Source organism: Corapipo altera, unplaced genomic scaffold (genome assembly GCF_003945725.1).
Source record: "Corapipo altera isolate COAL_440 unplaced genomic scaffold, ASM394572v1 78, whole genome shotgun sequence".
Taxonomy (NCBI): Eukaryota; Metazoa; Chordata; class Aves; order Passeriformes; family Pipridae; genus Corapipo; species Corapipo altera.
Genome location: NW_020884904.1, coordinates 3,276,733 through 3,295,577, shown reverse-complemented (window position 1 = coordinate 3,295,577; position 18,845 = coordinate 3,276,733). Strand labels below are relative to the sequence as shown.

Genomic DNA, 18,845 nt, shown 5'->3' with positions numbered 1-18,845 from the left:
ACAAATAAAAACAACACTGCATTATAAATTTCATACTGTTGACTGTAATCACGTCGCTAGCACATACCAGTAAAAATCATACAAATATCCAGGATTAGCATGCATAAAAGACAGTCTACTCTCCTAATGTGTTTTTTATACATATACAACTTATACAAATTTCTCATTTTATGTACATATTTCTTGTAGGAGATGATCAATATGCAGCAGAAGCTCATCGATCCTGTACACACAATGAGAATACCAATGCAGCAAAAGGAACTGGTTGCTTGGGAAACTAAAGTTTTACATGTTAAGTATAAGATATTCCCAAAGAGCAGATGATGAAATTAACCCCAAAGACCATTTCAAGGCTCTCAGAACAGTATGAATTTAAGCAGCATGGCCCAACTTTTCACAGATGCTATCCATATACTAGACTGGCTGATAGAGTCTTGTTCAGAAGCTTTTAAATTTCCTCTAGAGCGATAACAGTTCAGTGTGACAGCACAGAACTTTATGTAGTAAATATTCTGAGCGTGAGTAGTTGCTTTAAAAAAAAAAAAAGCACACAACTGCATATCTTAAAATAAACTTAGTTATATTACTAGAATGCAATTAGCTAAATAAGCATGCAGCTGTTGACAGCTGCACTAACAATCAGGCACAATTGCATGAAATCATATGCTCTAAATAAATTGAACTATTTCAGTAACACTGACAAAAGAGAAAATACACTTCAGTTCCTCACTTGTTTTCTTACGTGCAGCAATTATTTGGCAATAGAAATTGATTTCAGAATTGGTCAGATTTTTTCTGTACTATTACAGTAATACTTGAAGCCCAGTTTCTAAGCCAAGTTAGACCCTTTATTTGGTACAACACTTACTTCCACAAAGCAGCCAGACACAGATATAACACTGCCCATCCACAACACAGAATCTGACAAACACATTACACCTAACACAACTTCATTTCTACACTGAATACTTAAGAAGTCCTTTGACAGATGAGAAGTCATGTAATTCTGGATTTTGTTTATATTAAATCTTGAATAGTACCTCAAACAGGGAACTTACGCTGAATCAGGACCTAGGACAGGTCTCCCAACACCCAAAATATTCACACCTATTTTGCTAATTCTCTGGTTTATAGCACTGAAATTGAAGGAGGGATTGCTTTTTTCTATTTGGCTGAAAAAGCAACAGTTCAGCTGATTTTCATACAAAACCATGCAGCTAACATTATTTATTAATCTGTTCAACAATAACACTCAAAAATATCATTTTTGAGAGAGAAAAATGCATGTTTGGGAAAATTTGAAACATGTACAGGGAGGGGAATAGTTAGGAAAAAACAGAACAGAGCTTCACTGAAATATAACTATCTTGTGAAAGAGCAGAGTCCAAGACAGAAAAGATAACAGCATTTCTACAGTAGATAAAAACAATCATAAATGATGAAAATAAGCATTTAAAGAAACTTCTAATCTCCCAGAAAGAAAAATGGACATAATGTCACATCTCTATTTACTGACACAAACATAGACTGAAGACAGTCCTCTGTAAAAAGGTTTTAAAAATAAGTCAGGAGATTTAACACACCTACTATTTTCTATATTTACATCTGTGCAGATGATGTAATGTCAACTTTTAGATAATTGAGGAAAAACTTTAGACATTTACTGAGCTGTTTTGTTCCTGGGTTGTTTCTTTTTCTTCCACGTATGTGTAAGGGAGAAAATATTTGACGGCCAAATTTTCTCTGGAACTTGGAAACCACACCCTACAATCACTGGGTTCACCTATGTGCATGGCTGTGCATATTTTGAAAAGAAAATCTGTGATGTGAAGCCCTTTTCATCAAGATGATTAATATTACAAAATACATGATGCTGCTCTTTCCTTCCAATTAAAAAAAAAAATCCTAGCAAACACTGAATGGGTGTTTATCTATTTTAAGCAGCCTCACACCATCTCCTCCCAAGAGACGTTCTTGCCACCACACACATTTTTTAGAGCTGGAGTCTGTCTGTAATTTAATGAAAGTACTGAAATTGATTTCTGGAAACCACAGAGTCCTGGTCCGGACAGAAACACAAGGCAACGCTTCCGTGCCTTCCTGCAGTCCATCAAGCCACTCCAGCTGTTGCACAGACACTACTCCTGCCAGAGTGCCTCAGTACTGAGGCAAATACTGCAAACTACTGGACCTTAAGACTGGGCCAGGCTGGCTTCCAAAGATAACAAAGCAGGGAACATCAAGGGACAGCTCACCAACACCTGGAAAGTTCAACCCAGGTGATCTGTGCAACCCCAGGACACTGGACACTCTATTACCTTGCCATTACAATTGATGGGAACCTGAGCACCAGAACATCCATTGCATGGGCTCTCCCTTCTCTTCTCCCACTAAGCAGCCAGTGATTGTCACGAGACAGCCACCAGTCAAGGGGATGGGGGGGAAACACACAAACAGTATTTGCTTCTATCCAGAGTCAAAAAGCAATTAACCCTAAATTTCTAAATTTATGATAAGTTAAAGCCTCGAACACAAACACTCTGCTCCAGCAAAATACCAATTCCAACACATCTCCAGCAGGCAAAAATAATTCCAGGTTTCAAGATCTGTCTCTCTGTGAATTAGCTGATTAATTCAGTATTAATTCAAATGGTTTTGATCAAAAACACTGAAGAGCACGTTTAACAAACAGAGAAGGCAAAACCATCAGCAGAAATGGACAGTTATAGTCTACAACTGGGAAAATTAAGACACAAGAGAAGATAAACTGATAAAAATATGATGTATCTCATGAATTTCAGACTGAGTATAAGTCCCCACACTTAACAACTATCAAAGGACTGCTATCATCATATCATGCTTTTCATAAGGTTTCTCTCTAGCAGAAGTGATGGCTAGAAAGCACTTCCCTTACTTATCCGAGTTACAGTAAAGAGATCTTTAAACACAATTTCTCTGTAAATAACTTCTTTCTTTTATACAAGTTCCATGTAAAAGGATCTTTTGGGGTTTTATAATGGAACACAGTATTGCCTGCTGAAGACTAAAGAGGTCTTTCAAATACATTTGGTGATCCTCACATACACATTTACCACTCAGATGTTTGCCACAGCACACAAAAAGCTCTACAAAAATCAAGATGCAAGCTGCCCCACAGACTACAAACCTTCAGTTGCCTTGGATTTAAAGTAGAAACAACAATCAAACAGCTACAATACAAGATTATTTTCCAGGAAATGTCATGCAACATATGAAATCCGTAAACATACAAAATTTCAGGAAAAAGGAGAAAAAAAAACAATAATACTTCAAGAAGTTTCAGGCCAATATGCTTCCCAACATCATCGGGCCTTCAAAACAACAAGAATCCCATTGTATTTTGCAATGTAAATAATATAAAAGCATAGAGAAACATGATTTCACTAGGCACTGTACAAATCCAAAACCACCAGTTTAGGGCAGCCCTGGGATTGCACAGAGCAGAGGAATAGCAGTAAAGCAGAGAATCTCAGAATTTCTTTGTCATTGGAAAAAAACACCCTTTGTGATATCCCACTCAAAACAGGATCAGTGAAAACGATCTGGATTAAAAATAAACAAATAGAGAATAAAGAAAGGGTTAACGAAGATGTTTCGCTAATCCCATTTAGCCACACCAACAGCTTAATTAGCTCATGGTGATACCCCAAAATACGATGGAAGCAAAGAGTAAACTGCAGACACAGAGGCTCTGAAACTGGTGCACTGAAGAAAACACAGGACTAGAGTAGAGTTTTAATAACTGGTAACTTCTGAAGCTGTCCCTCCTCCTGAGGCCCAGCTCAATACCTGCTGGCTCCTGCCATGCCAGGTAATAGATTTTTCAACACCAGTAACCACCATCTGGCTTGGTAATGCCCTTTGCTTCCCCTCCCTTCTTTCACACTTCATCAACCCTCTGAGGCTCCACCACAGGGTGGGAAAGAAGCAAAGCTGCTACAGCAATCAGTGACTTGTAAAGATTTTATTCATCGGAACTGTGGTAAACCCAAGCTATTCCCACTGTTACACTACGCAGGCAGTCAGCCTCATCATAGTCCTGTATTGCTCTCTCCTCATTTGTTACCCTGTGTGCTGGTTTTGGCTGAGATGGAGTTCATTTTCTTCACAGTGGCTGGCATGGGGCTGTGTTTTGGACCTGTGCTGAACAGAGGGCTGATAATATAGAGGTGTTTTTGTTACTGCTGAGCAATGCTCGCACAGAGCCAAGGCCTTTTCTGCTTCTCGTAGCACCTTGTCAGCAAGAAGGTTGGGGGTACACAAGAAATTGGGAAGGGACACAGCTGGGACAGCTACCCCACCTGACCAAAAGGATATTCTGTATCGTATGGTGGCATGCTGAGGGAAGAAGGGGGAAGGGGAAGACGTTTGGAATGATGGCATTTGTCTTCCAAAGTCACCATTAGACGCTGTCCGGGAGATGGCTGAGCACCTGCCTGCCCATGGGCAGCGGTGCATGAATTCCTTTTCTGTTTTGCTTGCACAGGTGGCTTTTACCCCACCTCTTACACTGTTTTTATCTCAATCTGCAAGTTTTCTCACTTTTACCCTTCTGATTCTCTCGCCCGTCCCACCCAAGGGGAATGAGCGAGCGGCTGAGTTGCTGGCTGAGGTTAAACCATAATACCATATAATTTAAGAAGACATGCATAAAAGACTTAAGTTATTAGACTAAGCCTGCTTACCAAAAGGGAAGTCACCAGCTAGACATAACCTCTGAGGAAGTCTCCCTGGCTCTGAGGGATGTCCAAGACTGACCTGGCTCTTCCTGGGCAGGCGGAGCTCAGCTGACAAGTACATCTGATTTTATTCATACCTTACTGAGTCACCTAACACTGAACATAAGCCATATTACCATGTGGATTTGTAGTGTAGGCTGGCAACCTCTCTGGCTCTCACTTTTATGCTGCTCCCTGTCGTCATCTCTGTTACTCTTCTTGCAGCTCAACCTGTGAGCGGGGGACAGCAGTGTCTGTGTCTTGGTCTGATGAGAATCAGGACTTAAAAACTCAGAGATACTACATGGAGTTTCCAACCTGTACAGGACAGCACCGCTTTGGAAGTATCTGCATGAAACTATCCACATCAATGGAAACCATTTTTCTGCAAGATTATACAGAGAAACACAAAAAAAGTTACAGACACTGGAATGAATTAAAGGGTTCAATTCAAAACCTGCAAAACACTACGTATCAAGCTTTCCTCAGCTTTGAGAGGGAATAAAGGGAATGAATTCTGAAGGTCTAATTTTAGCTCTTTCCTGATTTACCCAGAGAAAAATATGATCCACTGTCATCTGTATTCCTCTTCAGGGAAAGTATTTAAAAAAAAAAGGGGGGGGGGGAAGGCCTTCCCAACACAGTAATAAGAAAAATGGTTAGGTCATACAACTTGCAACTTCACCTACTTATCATCTCCTCTTAATATATAAACAATTATTAGTTTCAAGTGAACAGTGTACTTGTAAGTGAAAAAGATAACATTTTTAATTCTCAACAAAACAAAAGAAGAAAACAAGACCTTTTTAAAAGGCTGGAAATTCAAACTGAAAACCCTGCCACTACAGACACTTCCCTCTCACTCCATTCCCTTCCCTTTTTTGACTACAACTTTTCTAAAGTTCTGTTTACAACCTGAACCACAGAGGAGTGCAATTTATGGCTGCACCACTATTATTAGCTGCATGTAGCCATGCTAAGTAGTAACATATTTCCTGTCAAACCTCCACGTGGAGTTATGAAATAAAAGCTAGACCTGTACTGAAATTCAAGCTATGACTGCCAATCATCCTTATCCTCTGAGATAGCTTACAGCCACAGATGTAACACACATCCAGATGGATTGCGTGCACATTTCCAATGCAAATTCCCAAGAACACTTTTACATCATTCTAACAATTCAAATTTCTCTCCTGAGTAGTTTGTTTCTTTGTAAGAATGCTTCCAACCCCAGATTTTTTTCTTCAATACCTCAATCATTCTTCTCTGTAAATCCCACCCTGTTGTGAAAAGTTTCCATTCACGTAATAAAGTTCTCTAGTACAGAATAGTGGCTTAAGTTGTCCTTTATTAGAAAGGGTAAACTTGATTAAAAAAAAGCCAGGTATACTTTGCAAACAAAATCTTTTGTACACTGAATCACAGCCTCTTGTACACGCTGTCAATTTACTATTTGGTTTTAATTTTTAGAAAGTGACTGCAGTGTTGCAACTCTAAAAATTAAGCCAGACTAAGAAGTACACAGGAACTTCACCTTGCATACTAGATAGGAAAATATGTTGGAGCAGCTATTTCACATGTAGAGTCAAGCTCAATTTTCCCTAACAATAGAGAGCAAGTAGGAAGAGGCTACCCTGCTTACCAGAAAAAGTGCCCAATAAACAAACTAAATGGTAATGCAAGACTGATTTTAAGGAATCGTTAATACTGCCACCTTCATTTGTTCATTGAGTCCACTGATATGCTCAAAATAATTACAGAACAAAGACATTCAGAAAGCTGGACTGATTCTGATTAAGTAGTTTGCTGCTTTCACTCTGACAAGCAGCTTCTTTCTTTAAATTCCTGTGATACAGCCTGTTATTAATTCAATTCATTCTGTCCTGGTGTACACTTACTGTGTGCATGACATCTTCAAATAAAAAAATCTTAGATAGTATGCAATTAAAACACTAACATTATATTTTCCACATAAAGACACTTACTGAAATCTTTTAGCATACAGAGGCTGTATATTAATTCCTGCTGCCACTAAAATGAATGCCTTAAACTAAATACAAAACAGTTTCAACATGAAACAGTCATATTGCTGTAATTAATAAATGAATAAGAACAATGAGACTCTGTACCAGCAACAGAAACTATGAACTATACACTTATGGCAGCTTTCCTGTACTACCCAGCACAGCAGAGAAACTGAATTTAGGATTGAAAAGACACTACAAAACCCTACAACCAAACATGATTATGACAGCCAAAGAGTAGAGGATTTCACAAGTGTTGGTTCCAAGTCAGAAGTCAGTCAACACGGGGATCTGAACAGCACATGAACTATAAACAGTACTCAGAGAACAGCGTAATTCTGCCCTGCTTTGAATCAGAAAATGTAATACAGTACAAAGCCATAATTCAGTGAAAATGGTCATCATAGGACATTTTGAAAACAATCTTTCTCATTCTTGGGTTTTGGGTGAAAACCGAGTAAGTGCAAGACCATGCCTGTCAAAGGCCTAACACAATGGAAAAAAAGTCTGAATTATTTCCCAAGATACAATTAACACCTAGAATTAGGTTAAATCTAAAACCAGCAGCTAATGTCATAAACAACAGTAGGATTCCCAGTTCTGCCAGCAATCGTCCTCAGACCAAGCCTTCTGGTGAGCAAATACCATTCTGACTTTTCAGAACCCCAGAGCCTAATATTAGAGTCCTTTCAATACATACCTAGAGACCTATTAATTAGTAAGGATTACAGTAATTATATTATAGTAAGAATTTATTTTTAAAATAAAACAGATAATTTCTCTGATTCCTTCTTTAACAAATATTAAAACAATATTTTATTAAAAAATACTAACCCATATATAACTGCAAAAAAAAAAAACAAACCCACACCTCTCTACAATGCAGGAAATTAATATCTAAAGTTTGGCAGACTAAGGTAAGAAATTCATTAAACAAGAATTCTTGGAATAAAAACCATGATTCAAGAAAAGCTGCAGCTGCCAAATCTGTACGCAAACAGCCACTCCATCAATAGACAAATGCTTTCAGATTATGACTTGTTTCCTTCCTTCCAGTTCTTCCTCCCTAAGCAGAGCTGCACGTATTTCTCATTAGAGAGGACTCCCTTCCCCAGCAAACCTCTTGCTCAGATATACACAAAGACAAATTCTTGCCTTTTATCCTGCAACACATAAACCCTCTGTCCTGCACTTCTATTCCCCCTTCCCCCCTGTTGGGATAAGACCACCTGGCATAGTGTAGGCTCAAGTGGTGGCTAGACCGCTTAATTTGTTACTGAAATTGGGATTTTTAACACTTTTTAAAGCAGGTCAAATTATCCACGTGAGAAAATCTTTAGGATCACTTTTACTTTACTGCAGCACTGCTGCTGAAGCAATTGGAATCAGGTGTTTCAATCACTGTCTAGGGACCATCATCCCACTGGATTTTTAATAGATGATTTTTCACAGCTGGGACTTCCCCTGAAAGTTACTGTTCCACTTGCCCTGACAGAACACCTCAAAGGCAAAGCAAGTCCCCTGTCTGCCTTTCTAAAACAAAGGTGCAAATATGGGATACGAACACACTTAGGTGTGTATCCTAAGGGAAACTGAAATGCACGCTGGGTGGAGTGGCAGCCCTGGTCTGTAAAAGCTGAAGGACTTGCTTTAGAGGAGGTCGAGATAAGACAAGAGAATAACCAGTGACAAAAGGCTCTTATTTATTTTTTTCCTGTTTGTCATCTAGGGAAGTCAAACTTTCTTGTAACAATCCCTTATCCCAATCCCAGGAGAACACATTCCTTTGAACATACATGTGAACTCTCAATGGACAATACAATTCTTCCTACTGTAGTTTCTAAAAAGGTGAGAAGGAGAAAGAAGAGAGTTAACCCTAATCTGCTGACTGTAAAAGCTCCCCTTTTCTTCTGCTTTCCAAAATTCAAGAATAGCAATGTTTCAAAAAATGTAACATGAAGAAACTCCCTGTGAAGTGAAATAAAAAACAAGAGTTCATTTCACTAACTGGATATTTAGTATAAACTCCACTGGATACAAATAATCTCTTGATTATTCATTGCTTCAATATCATAAATTCTTCCAAGCCGTCTATGGCAAATTAAAATCTAGGAGTTAATAGATATCCATTCATCATTTAAGTTCCAGCATTCATCCAGTCGATAACAAAATATATTGCCACACACACTCTGGAATAGTTTCAAATGCTGCAACAATGAATTTAAAGCACCACAGAAAAACAGCTGAGCCCATCTGCATTCTGCGATTGTAAGGTCAGGAAACCAAAAGCTTTTGTTTTTATTGTTCTGGTGCTGCTTCAAGGAAGGCGGGAAGAGGTGGGACAGGGAAGTGGCAGAAGAAACCATCGAGAATCTAAAGCAGCTTTTTAAAAAATAAATAAGAAAAACTCCTCAGCTTGCATCTTTAAAAGCATCCTAAACATTTTTTTCCTTTATTTTTTCTTTTTGTACTCCTTTGCAAGTACCACAGTAAGGCAGCTGGACACAGTGTATTTTAAACAAGACCGCCTGGCAGAAATGAAATGGTCTTAAAACCAGAATTGTTTTACTAAACCACTTTTCTGTTTTAGCCACACCAAAAAGACTTCCAGAAAGATATTTAGTTCTGTTTCCAACTAAACAACAGAAGCAGCCCTACGAGTCACAATGACAGGCGTGTTCTCAGCCATATGGGCTGAGGGGGACACGCCATTTCCATTACACAATAGATCTGAAATATGTGCAACAGAAGACATGAAAAAAGGAAGAAAGGAGTGGCTTACCTTTGGAATAGAATACAATTATAGCAATATACAACAGAAGCTGAAAAAAGCATATTTTAAGTATATTTAACATAGAAACCAGCTGTTCTCCTCATGCCCATCTAAGACTGGCAGATCCAGTGAGACTGCTTCAGGAAAACCTGAGCACAGACCATCTCAGTCAACTCTCCTGAACCACTGTGGGTCTCCTTTTACAGTGGCATATCCCATCCAGTTAAATGTCCCTACTTTTTGTGCTCCCATTGCCCTCCAGCTCAGAGGACTGACGAAAACACATCTGTGTAAAAGGAAAAATCTTATTGAAGCATCTGTCCAGTCCTTCGACCACATACTTCTGTTCTTTTGGGATACCACTGAGGTTTCCCACTGAAAAGGAAAGACATTTTAAAGGACACATGAAGTCTGTCAAGCAGGTTTCAATAACCCACAGAGGTCAGCAAAATACAAAAAGATCAGCTGTACAACCATCTCAGTATACCAGTCCTGCCCAGTATGCTTCATTTTATTATCTAACCTTTGAAAACTGTGTTTTGCAGTAACCTGCCTTAATAAGAACTGCTCCCTCCAAAAAAAAAAAAAAAAAAAAAAAAGTCTTGTAAGAAAGTCAAGTTGCTTGATAGAAGTGATTTCTAACACCAGAAAATTAATCAGATGTGCTGACAGTTTGATCAACAGATATGACAGGCTCTGAAGTTTATCTTTGCTCTGGCTATATCCTTCTTTATCTCACCTACCACACCACCTAAGCTCTCTCCGTTTTACATGTAAGCCTATCAAGCTATCAGGCTTACCTTTCTTCTCCATGAGGCATGATTCATGTTTGGTTAAAAAAAAAAAAACCACCTCATTTTCAACATGAAAATCTCATTAGAATAGGAAGAACAAAGTCCAGTACTTTTATTCAGTCCTGAAAACACAAGTCTCAGGTCAAAGTTAACCACTTTTAACTGTGCATTGCCTCTTTGATCAAAACCATAAACAAAGATGATGGCTTGGGGTTCCACAGACCAAAATTATGAGTTAAATCCCTTCCCTGGTCAAGCATGAGGAAAACAAAACATTATGTTATATATAGTTTTAACTGTGGTAGACTTTATAAGACAGAAAGGGAAAAAAAAGACACACAAATAAAAAACCTAACAAATATCCTACACACACATACACACCACACAAGGACTTCCCAGAGCATGCTGCCACTCAAGCACAACAGAGTCAGGACTATTCTTGTAATGATCAAAACACTGCTCAGTTCACCTCATTCAGTGGATACATCCAGATTCCTTCATTTTTCAAGCCCAGATTAGGCCTTGTTTATGAGGCCTCAGCTGTGAAATGGCAGATATCCTCAAGGCTACTAACACATCCAAAGCAAGTATTCCTCTGTTAGGGATGGACAGTGCATGGATCCCGAGCACACTTGCAGAGTAGACATGATGACATGGACAATCCATCCACTGCTCACTGCCTGTGACGACCTTGCAGCATTAAAGCAACTCAGAGAGCAAAGGTAATTTATGCCCTCAGGATCACAAATCGTCAGAGGTCCAGTCAGTGTTCTGCAGATCCTTCACATGGATTTCAGTCTAAAGAACTTATTGAATACGGCCCCCAAAGGAGCTGTGCTTCAGTGCACCTATGCCAATCTATGGCTGTGCATCACCAGCCTCACAACAAGGCCCAGTGCTCCCTGGATCCTGCTGGACTGAACCACATCCAACAGGACTGGCCAGTCCTCATGAACAGGAAGGAGGCAGGAGGCCACAACCACAGTAAGGACAGGGAAAGAGAGACCACAACAACTTACAGTTTGAATGGTCTGGGCTGCCATAAAATCTCTGCCAGATTAAATCTCAGAAGTGATCAAGATACCGAAAAAGAGAAATTTTACCAGCCTTCAGCAAAATTTTTGGATGAGCTATTTCATATTTCAAGCTCCCAGAACACACACATAAAAGAGCTAGAAAGGGACATGACAGCCTTATGCTGGTTACAGCTGGCACCAACCTTGTTAACTTAAGGGACTTATTTCTTCCCCAATGCAACTCTGATGACAGCTCAGTAGGATATTCCTGGGCTTGGGGACCAAACCCAGGAAACAACTGTTGGTAAGGGAGCTTGCTGGAAAGCATCAAGTTAAGGAGAAATAAGTAGAATACGTGAATAGTAGAAAAGCTCATAAAAATTTATGCTTGTAGAGGACAGAAGCAATGCACAGATCAGTACATTGCAGTGACTTCAAGATCTCTGACCACTGCAACAGAATGCAACTGTGGACCTAAAGAGGCAACTACAATTGCAAAAATACTTTTTTAAACTCACCTGAAGTCATGCTGAAAGAATACGGTTCTGTAAAACCAACTTTTTTCCTCACTCAAACACTGAAATGTTGCTACACGTGAAAATTAAAAGGTTGCTTTTGACTGCCATGTTATCTGTCTGCAGATCACTTATCCATGAAATGTAATAAAGTTTCTTTCTTAAAATGCTTCAGCATCTATATGTACGTTAAATATGTAAATACAGATGTACACATTGTACCTGACTGCACTGGTTTTTTTACAACCAGTCAAAGAAACAAAAAAAAACTCAATAAAAAGGCAATACTCCACCCTTATACAGGAAAGTTTGAAACCAAAGGTCTCTTGCCCATCAAACCACAACCAAAGTAGCATTTTCCTCGAAAGACTAAGCAACTGCCTTGAGCAGAAGCACTCCAAGGAAGCTCTTCATCATTCATCAATTTGTGCCAGAATGCTTGATAATTTCTCTGTGCAATAATGTTTTAAGCCTCACAGGGATAAAATTCCAGTTCGCTGCAAACTTCACTACAAACCACAAATCTGAAATGGTTGTCAAGAAATTGAGAGAGTAATTACTGCACAGCGTGCATCAGTAAGTAATTGCTTCTGACACTGTCATTTCGTGTGCATCATTTCTGCTACATGAGCCCTGCAGGTTACAGGGAATTCAAAAGATAAGTCTGAGAAGTCATTACCAAGAACACTCAAGTAGGAATTCACTAAGTCAACAGGCAGATAAACAGTTGTGGTGTTTTGTAACTACAGGATCAATAACTTGAAGGCTTACGGAAAAAAAAAATGGCAGTATTTCCCATATAACCCACTTAAGATCTTCCCTTTGTGTAGCTTCTCTCTTGCAAAACAAACTGCAAAGAAAACAAAACAACATGAAAAACCCCAAAAGAACAGAAAGCCAAATCAACCTATCTTTGTATGCCTTGCTTTATTAAGGTGACACTCCTATGGCTTTTTAAAAAGACTTAGAAGACAGACTTGTAAACTTTAGTTCTTTAGACACTTCTAGCATCTTTAGTTTACTCTCAAATCAAGAGTAACCTTTCTCCTCCCCCACACCTTATCAAAGAGCCTTATAAGTAAACCAAATTTAGAACTGAATACTGAAGGACGAAGACTGAAGAGCCTTGTGAGTTTTGAGGGGATGATTCTGTAAAGCACACAGTTCAGTTTAACCTAAAATACAAACATGATAATGACAAGACTGGCATTACAGAAACACCACAAATAAACTGTGGCTTCAAATGTAGTTCAGCAAACTACAGCTGCTTCCCCCTTACATCAGCTCTGCCATTCTTTATTCTACATATCAGCTACCCCAGCACGTCTGCCTCAGTTCCCAAAGAGACAAAAGACCTTTTTGGCACTCAAACATGGCAAACAGCTCCAGCTCCTTGGGAAAAGATAGAGGGGGTAGGGAAGACTGGAATAAAGTATTATCTGGATTTAAATGTTTCACATGTGCCAGTGTAAGTCCAGCCAAAAGTTGTCGCTATCTGCTGCCCATCCACAGTGACCTATGTGAAAACATCTTGTGGTCTCAGCCTTGGTGCTACTGAGAGGCCTCCCACAGAGTTAACACCACCTTGGTCAGCAATCTCAGGGAGGCAAAGAAACTGAAAACCCTCCCTTTCAGTCTCAGAATGAATCCCCAAGGGAAGAGGCCCACCATTGGGAACTGTGGGAAGCTTGCACGGATACCATCCACATTGTGGACAAAGAGAGGAAGAGGGACAAAAAAACCCTCACCAAAAGCAAAACCACACAATCACAGAACACTTCAGCCTTTGGAAAAATCAAGCAATGGCTCCCAGTAGTGCAATTCACCTCTGCAGCAAGTGTTGGTACCACCACCACAGCAAATACAGAGAAATTTAATCACACGCTATTTACCCAAGGAAAAAACAGTACTGCAGAAAGGCTTCACTGCAGGAATCACATCTGGCTCCAACCCCAAATGCCATGTCTTAATTCCAAGATAAAAGTGCCCAAAAGAATAAACTACAAAACAGGTCAAATGTCAGTCGGAAAATTATACCTGTTACTTTAAATTCTTCCTCCTCCTCTTTCCCTTTAGCTACCCCTTACAAATACCTTTGCAGCAAAATAAAAGTCTTCAAATATTTAAGTGTGTTGAACTTGGAAACTAACACAGATGTTGATAACAGCATTACTTCATGGACTATCACAATGGAAATACTACACTAATTCCAAAATACTGAGTGATTTGATCGGATTATATATGTGACAAATACTTCCAATCATTTCATGAGACCCATGCTTTTTTTAAAGTTTATATTGATACAGAATTCAGTTAAAATAAACCCCACCATCAGGAAATATATGAAGATAAGCTGTCATTTTAGATCTGCAGCCAATAAAATAGATAAATAATTATACTTCAATTACAGAGAAATGAGGTGAGATAACATTTTTATCTTACTGGTGAGGTTGAATGGAGCTAGCTGAATACCATACACCAGGTATCAACTTCCTTTAAAATTTCACACCACAGTAATAATTAGAGTGGCTACTTGCCACAGATGCCTTACTCATATCCACTCTTGTTATGCTACATAATCTACACACACACAGGTGTCTATGAGAAGGATATTTCCTGGACACATGGGTTTCACCTAACACTATTTTCATCCTCCTCTAAGGATGAAGCTCATGACCAGATGGACAATTCAAAGTACCATGATAAGGACATTCACAAAAGAACACAAGTCCATTTACTAAATAAATTAATTTTTGGGCCAAACCTTAAAACCAGTTCAGACTGGGAAGACAGGTAGAAAAAAAATACAGGTCTTAGTACAGGTCACTGGTCTTAGTCTTCCAGAGCAAGATGTTTTAAAAAACAATCCTATAATTAAATCATTGATGTTCATACTTTTTTCTTTAGACTATTTCTGCTGTGTGACACTTATTTCTGCAATAACTATTGTAATCTTTATGACATGACATTCAAGACTAAGGCACGTGTAACAAAAAATTTTAGACTACACCGTGCTGTCCAGATATTTGGATCCAAGTTCCATACTTTTAACAGCAATAGACTACAACTACCAAGACTACAATTACACATAAGCGCTGCGCAATGGCAAGCTGATCCTTTGCTTTGCCACTCCATAATAAACAAACTCCATTGGCAAATGATTGTTAAAAACTAATGCACCACAGAGGAGAAAAAGAAAACAAAGTCCTTCAGTGAAAAAGAACACAGAACAGAAACTCCAGCCATTCCATACACTGCAAGGTTTCCCACGAACAGATGGGTAGATCACATCTAACCAAATCAACAGGTAAGGGACTCCACCTGGAAGATGAGGCATAGCTTCATTCTCCTTACCTTTCCAGGGCACAGTCATATAACCTAAATTAAGAAGTCCTATCATAGTTTTGCAGCATTACAACACTTTATATTACATACAGAAGATTTCTGGGAGTTGATGTGTTTCATCATTTCCTGGCGGTCACCAGAACGACCAGGAGCCAGCGACGTGCCCTTGTTCCAAAGAAGGCAAATGGTATCCTGGGCTGAATTGGTCAAAAGCATTGCCAGAAGACCAAGGGAGGTGATCCTGCCTTTCTACTCAACACTGGTGAGGCCACACCTGGAGTTCTGCACTCCTTAGCACAAGACAGACATGGACATATGGTGGAGAGAGCCCAGCAAAGGGCCACAAAGACAAATAAGGGACTGGAGCATCTCCATATGAGGAAAGGCTGAGAGCCGGGACTTGTTTAGCATCCAGAAGAGAAGGCTCAGGGGAGAATCTTGTTGTCAGAGACAACAGAGAGAGGCTCTGTATCATGCCAGGACAAGAGGCAATGGGCACAAACCAAAACAGGAGGCTCCATCTGAACATCAAAACACACCTTTTCACTGTGAGGGTGACTGAACACTGGCACAGGTTGCCCAGAGTGGTTGTGCAATCTCTTTTCTTGGTGATACTCAAAATCACCTGGACATTGTCCTGGGCAACTGGCCCTAAGTGGCCCTGCTTCAGCAGGGGGGTTGGACCCAACAAGTGCCAAAGGTCCCCTCCAACCTCAACCCTTCTGTGATTTGCTCTATGAAGGAAATTCACCTGTAACAGATCTCTGCAGTGTACTTAAGAGATTTCTGTCATCACTTCTGGCATATCAACACCATCTGGAAAGGTGGAAATGCACCTTAGCAGCTGACACTGGAGCTTAAGCTTTATCCAGTGTTGGGGTTTTTGTTTGGTTTGTTTTACTACCACCTAGGAGCAAATTTCTCCTATCTCCTATAGCACGTTACCCAGTGGGAACACAATTATCAAAATAAGAAAGGATGCCCAGAATTGAATTGGGGGATAAAAAAGCCCTGGCAATAGAGAATCTTTAACCCACACTAACTATGAAGTCCCAAATAGAGGGTTTCTCACAACATTAAGAGAAAACAAACATATATACATATTCTATGCATTTTCCATCGGCCAGCCAACTTTTTCAGGAAAAAGCATTACAGCTGTGCCATTCAGTAAGCTCCCAGCATACAAAGGAAAAACGCCATCAGAGGTGTCTCTCCAAACAAAGTAACTAGACCGAGCATCAATCCACGAGCTTATGCTTAATTTCTAAGTCTGCAGAAAACGCTGTATCACCGATGCTGAGGCTGAACACCTGAAATACACGGCTTCATCAAGCCTGGTGAGAACAAAGTCTGCCGGCAGCATCCCCGGAGGCCCTGGCAGCGGCCGCCGGCTCCCTGCGGCGGTGGGGTAGCGATGACATCATGCCAGGCTGAGCTCCGGCAGCCCTGGCGCAGGAAAGCCCTGGAGGGACCCGCCGTGCCCGGCTTCACCGCGCTGGAGAAGGATCCCGGTCCCGCTCCCACCCCTGCACCCACCAGCTGAAGTGCCAGCGCCTCTCCCCCAACAATGGGCACTTATGAGGCGAATTGCTTCAACAGTACAAGGATTCAGAACCTATTTTGCAGCACAGAAATAAGAAGGAGGGGGGGAAAAAACACAGTGCACAATAACCCTTTCATTCAAAGAAGAAAGGCTTCCAGGAAGTACAAAGTGTTTCAAAGCTTTATCCAAAACCCACTGAAATCAACAGAGGCCCTTTCCATTTTTATCGGTGAACGCTTTAGGAGGCTATAACCTAAGACACAGTTTGAAAGCATTATCAGTCACACTGTCATGCATTATTAATAACACAACAAACTCAAGAAAATGCAGCAGAATTTCAGCTATCTCATATGCTGTGACATTATCAGAAATTCATCCTCCTCCCCCTCGTTCGCCCCATCTTCTAAAACCTTTCCTCAAATCATGCAAAAATCTGTCTCCCCCATAAATTAAAAATCCTATTCTCCCCCAAAACCCACACCTCGTCACAAGCAACACTGTTACAGTACGATGGTGCAATAGCAGAGACCAAGATACATCACACACTACAGTTTTACATACTGCAAATGTAGTCCCTGACCAGGAGAACAAATACAGAAAGAACATCATGCTCCAGCTTTCAGACCTGCTCACTCTGACAGAATATTTTAAAAAAGGCACTGATGTCTTCCAGTTTACTATTAGATAGCTACACCAAAGTAATGCACTGCTGATTTTAAATTGAATTATGTGAGGAGACCTATTCATGTTCCTACCAAGAAGAGGGAACATTACTGAGTGTGCCTTGCACTACATTACACAAATAGATATATAGTAAATGCGTAACAAAATTAACATCTTTTTAATTGTTTTCAATCTAGAAACTTTGTTCATTTGTCATTTAATTAAAAAAAAAATCTGTGGAATCTCATATATCCCTCAATGAAATTGTACTGCATTTTGTTCTCTTGGATTTCTTAAACGAAATTGATGCTGTAATTTACAGTGCCATTACAGAGCAGACTGTTATGCTGTACTTACTCTTCAAGCTCAAACTGTAGCCTCCAGTTACTTTAACATTAGACAAACATGAATTCTTTTAGGGTAAGGTACTGCTCAGCATGAGGGACATAAGAGAAAATTTGTATGAAGTCATTAAAAGAGAAAAAAAGAGTTTCCATCATAGCCAAAGTTTATGACAGTTCAATGTAAGAAGTCAGTTCTATTAACACAAATTTCACTCTACAAGAAACAAGCATTTATTTAGTGGGGGAGGGCTTAAATGCAATGCTATAAAAAAACCCTCATGACATCTTATAAAAGCAAGCTAATAAAAACAAAAACAAGTGGAAAGGGGGGAAAGAATGTAATATTGGTCAAGTTCAGCGCTCAAATACACAGGTATTCACCACCACATTCCTTTGGCTTTCTGAACACTCAGAGATGCTAAGCAACAATCTGATTTAACTGAGGCCAGTACAGCGAGAATAAAGCTGAAGTGAGGTGCTGCTAAAACACAGGAGTGATTTTTAACCTTAAAAACACTGGTTTGACACAGTGCTATGGTACAGATTGGCATGGTTTAGCTGTGTATTTGGTGTGAACCTTCCCGTCCAACAGCAGAGCAATCACTTTCCAATCTGACTTCTTTTCGGATTCTGACGGGAGAAAATTCTTATCCTGTGCTACAACGAAACGTAACACAGAACACGCAAACGGTCTTCGCTTTCTCTCCAAAATCCGATTTATTGTGTGTGTCGAATGCCCAAGCAGAAGTTGACACACGCAGCGGGGCTGCGAGGAGCGCGCAGGACATCGCTGCTGGGGCTGCGCTCGGCTACGGCGGGGCCGCCGCTCAGCCCGCGCTCTGCACAGCGCCGACCACGGCGGCACTTCTGCCGAGCTCGGTCACCCGCACCAGCACCCTGTGTCGGTGCACGGCTGGCCATTCCCGCGGGCACGGCTGGCCATTCCCGCGGGCACGGCTGGCCATTCCCGCGGGCACGGCTGGGCACCCCCGCGGGCACGGCTGGCCATGCCCGCACACCCGGGGCAGCCGCAGCACGGCGCCCGGCGGGCACAGCTGCTGCCGCAGCGCC

The 18,845-nt window shown here is 40.4% G+C and overlaps 1 protein-coding gene across 1 annotated transcript in view; it reads right to left on the bottom strand.

Annotated features, from left to right (window-relative positions):
* The window catches only part of DENND5A (DENN domain containing 5A), a 67,923-nt gene extending 49,184 nt beyond the window's left edge, over positions 1-18,739 (bottom strand). Inside the window, exon 1 of the mRNA XM_027651082.1 lies at positions 18,640-18,739. Within this exon, the coding sequence (XP_027506883.1) occupies positions 18,640-18,739 (100 nt within the window). The remainder of the gene's footprint in view (positions 1-18,639) is intronic.
* Between the last annotated feature and the right edge of the window lie 106 nt (positions 18,740-18,845).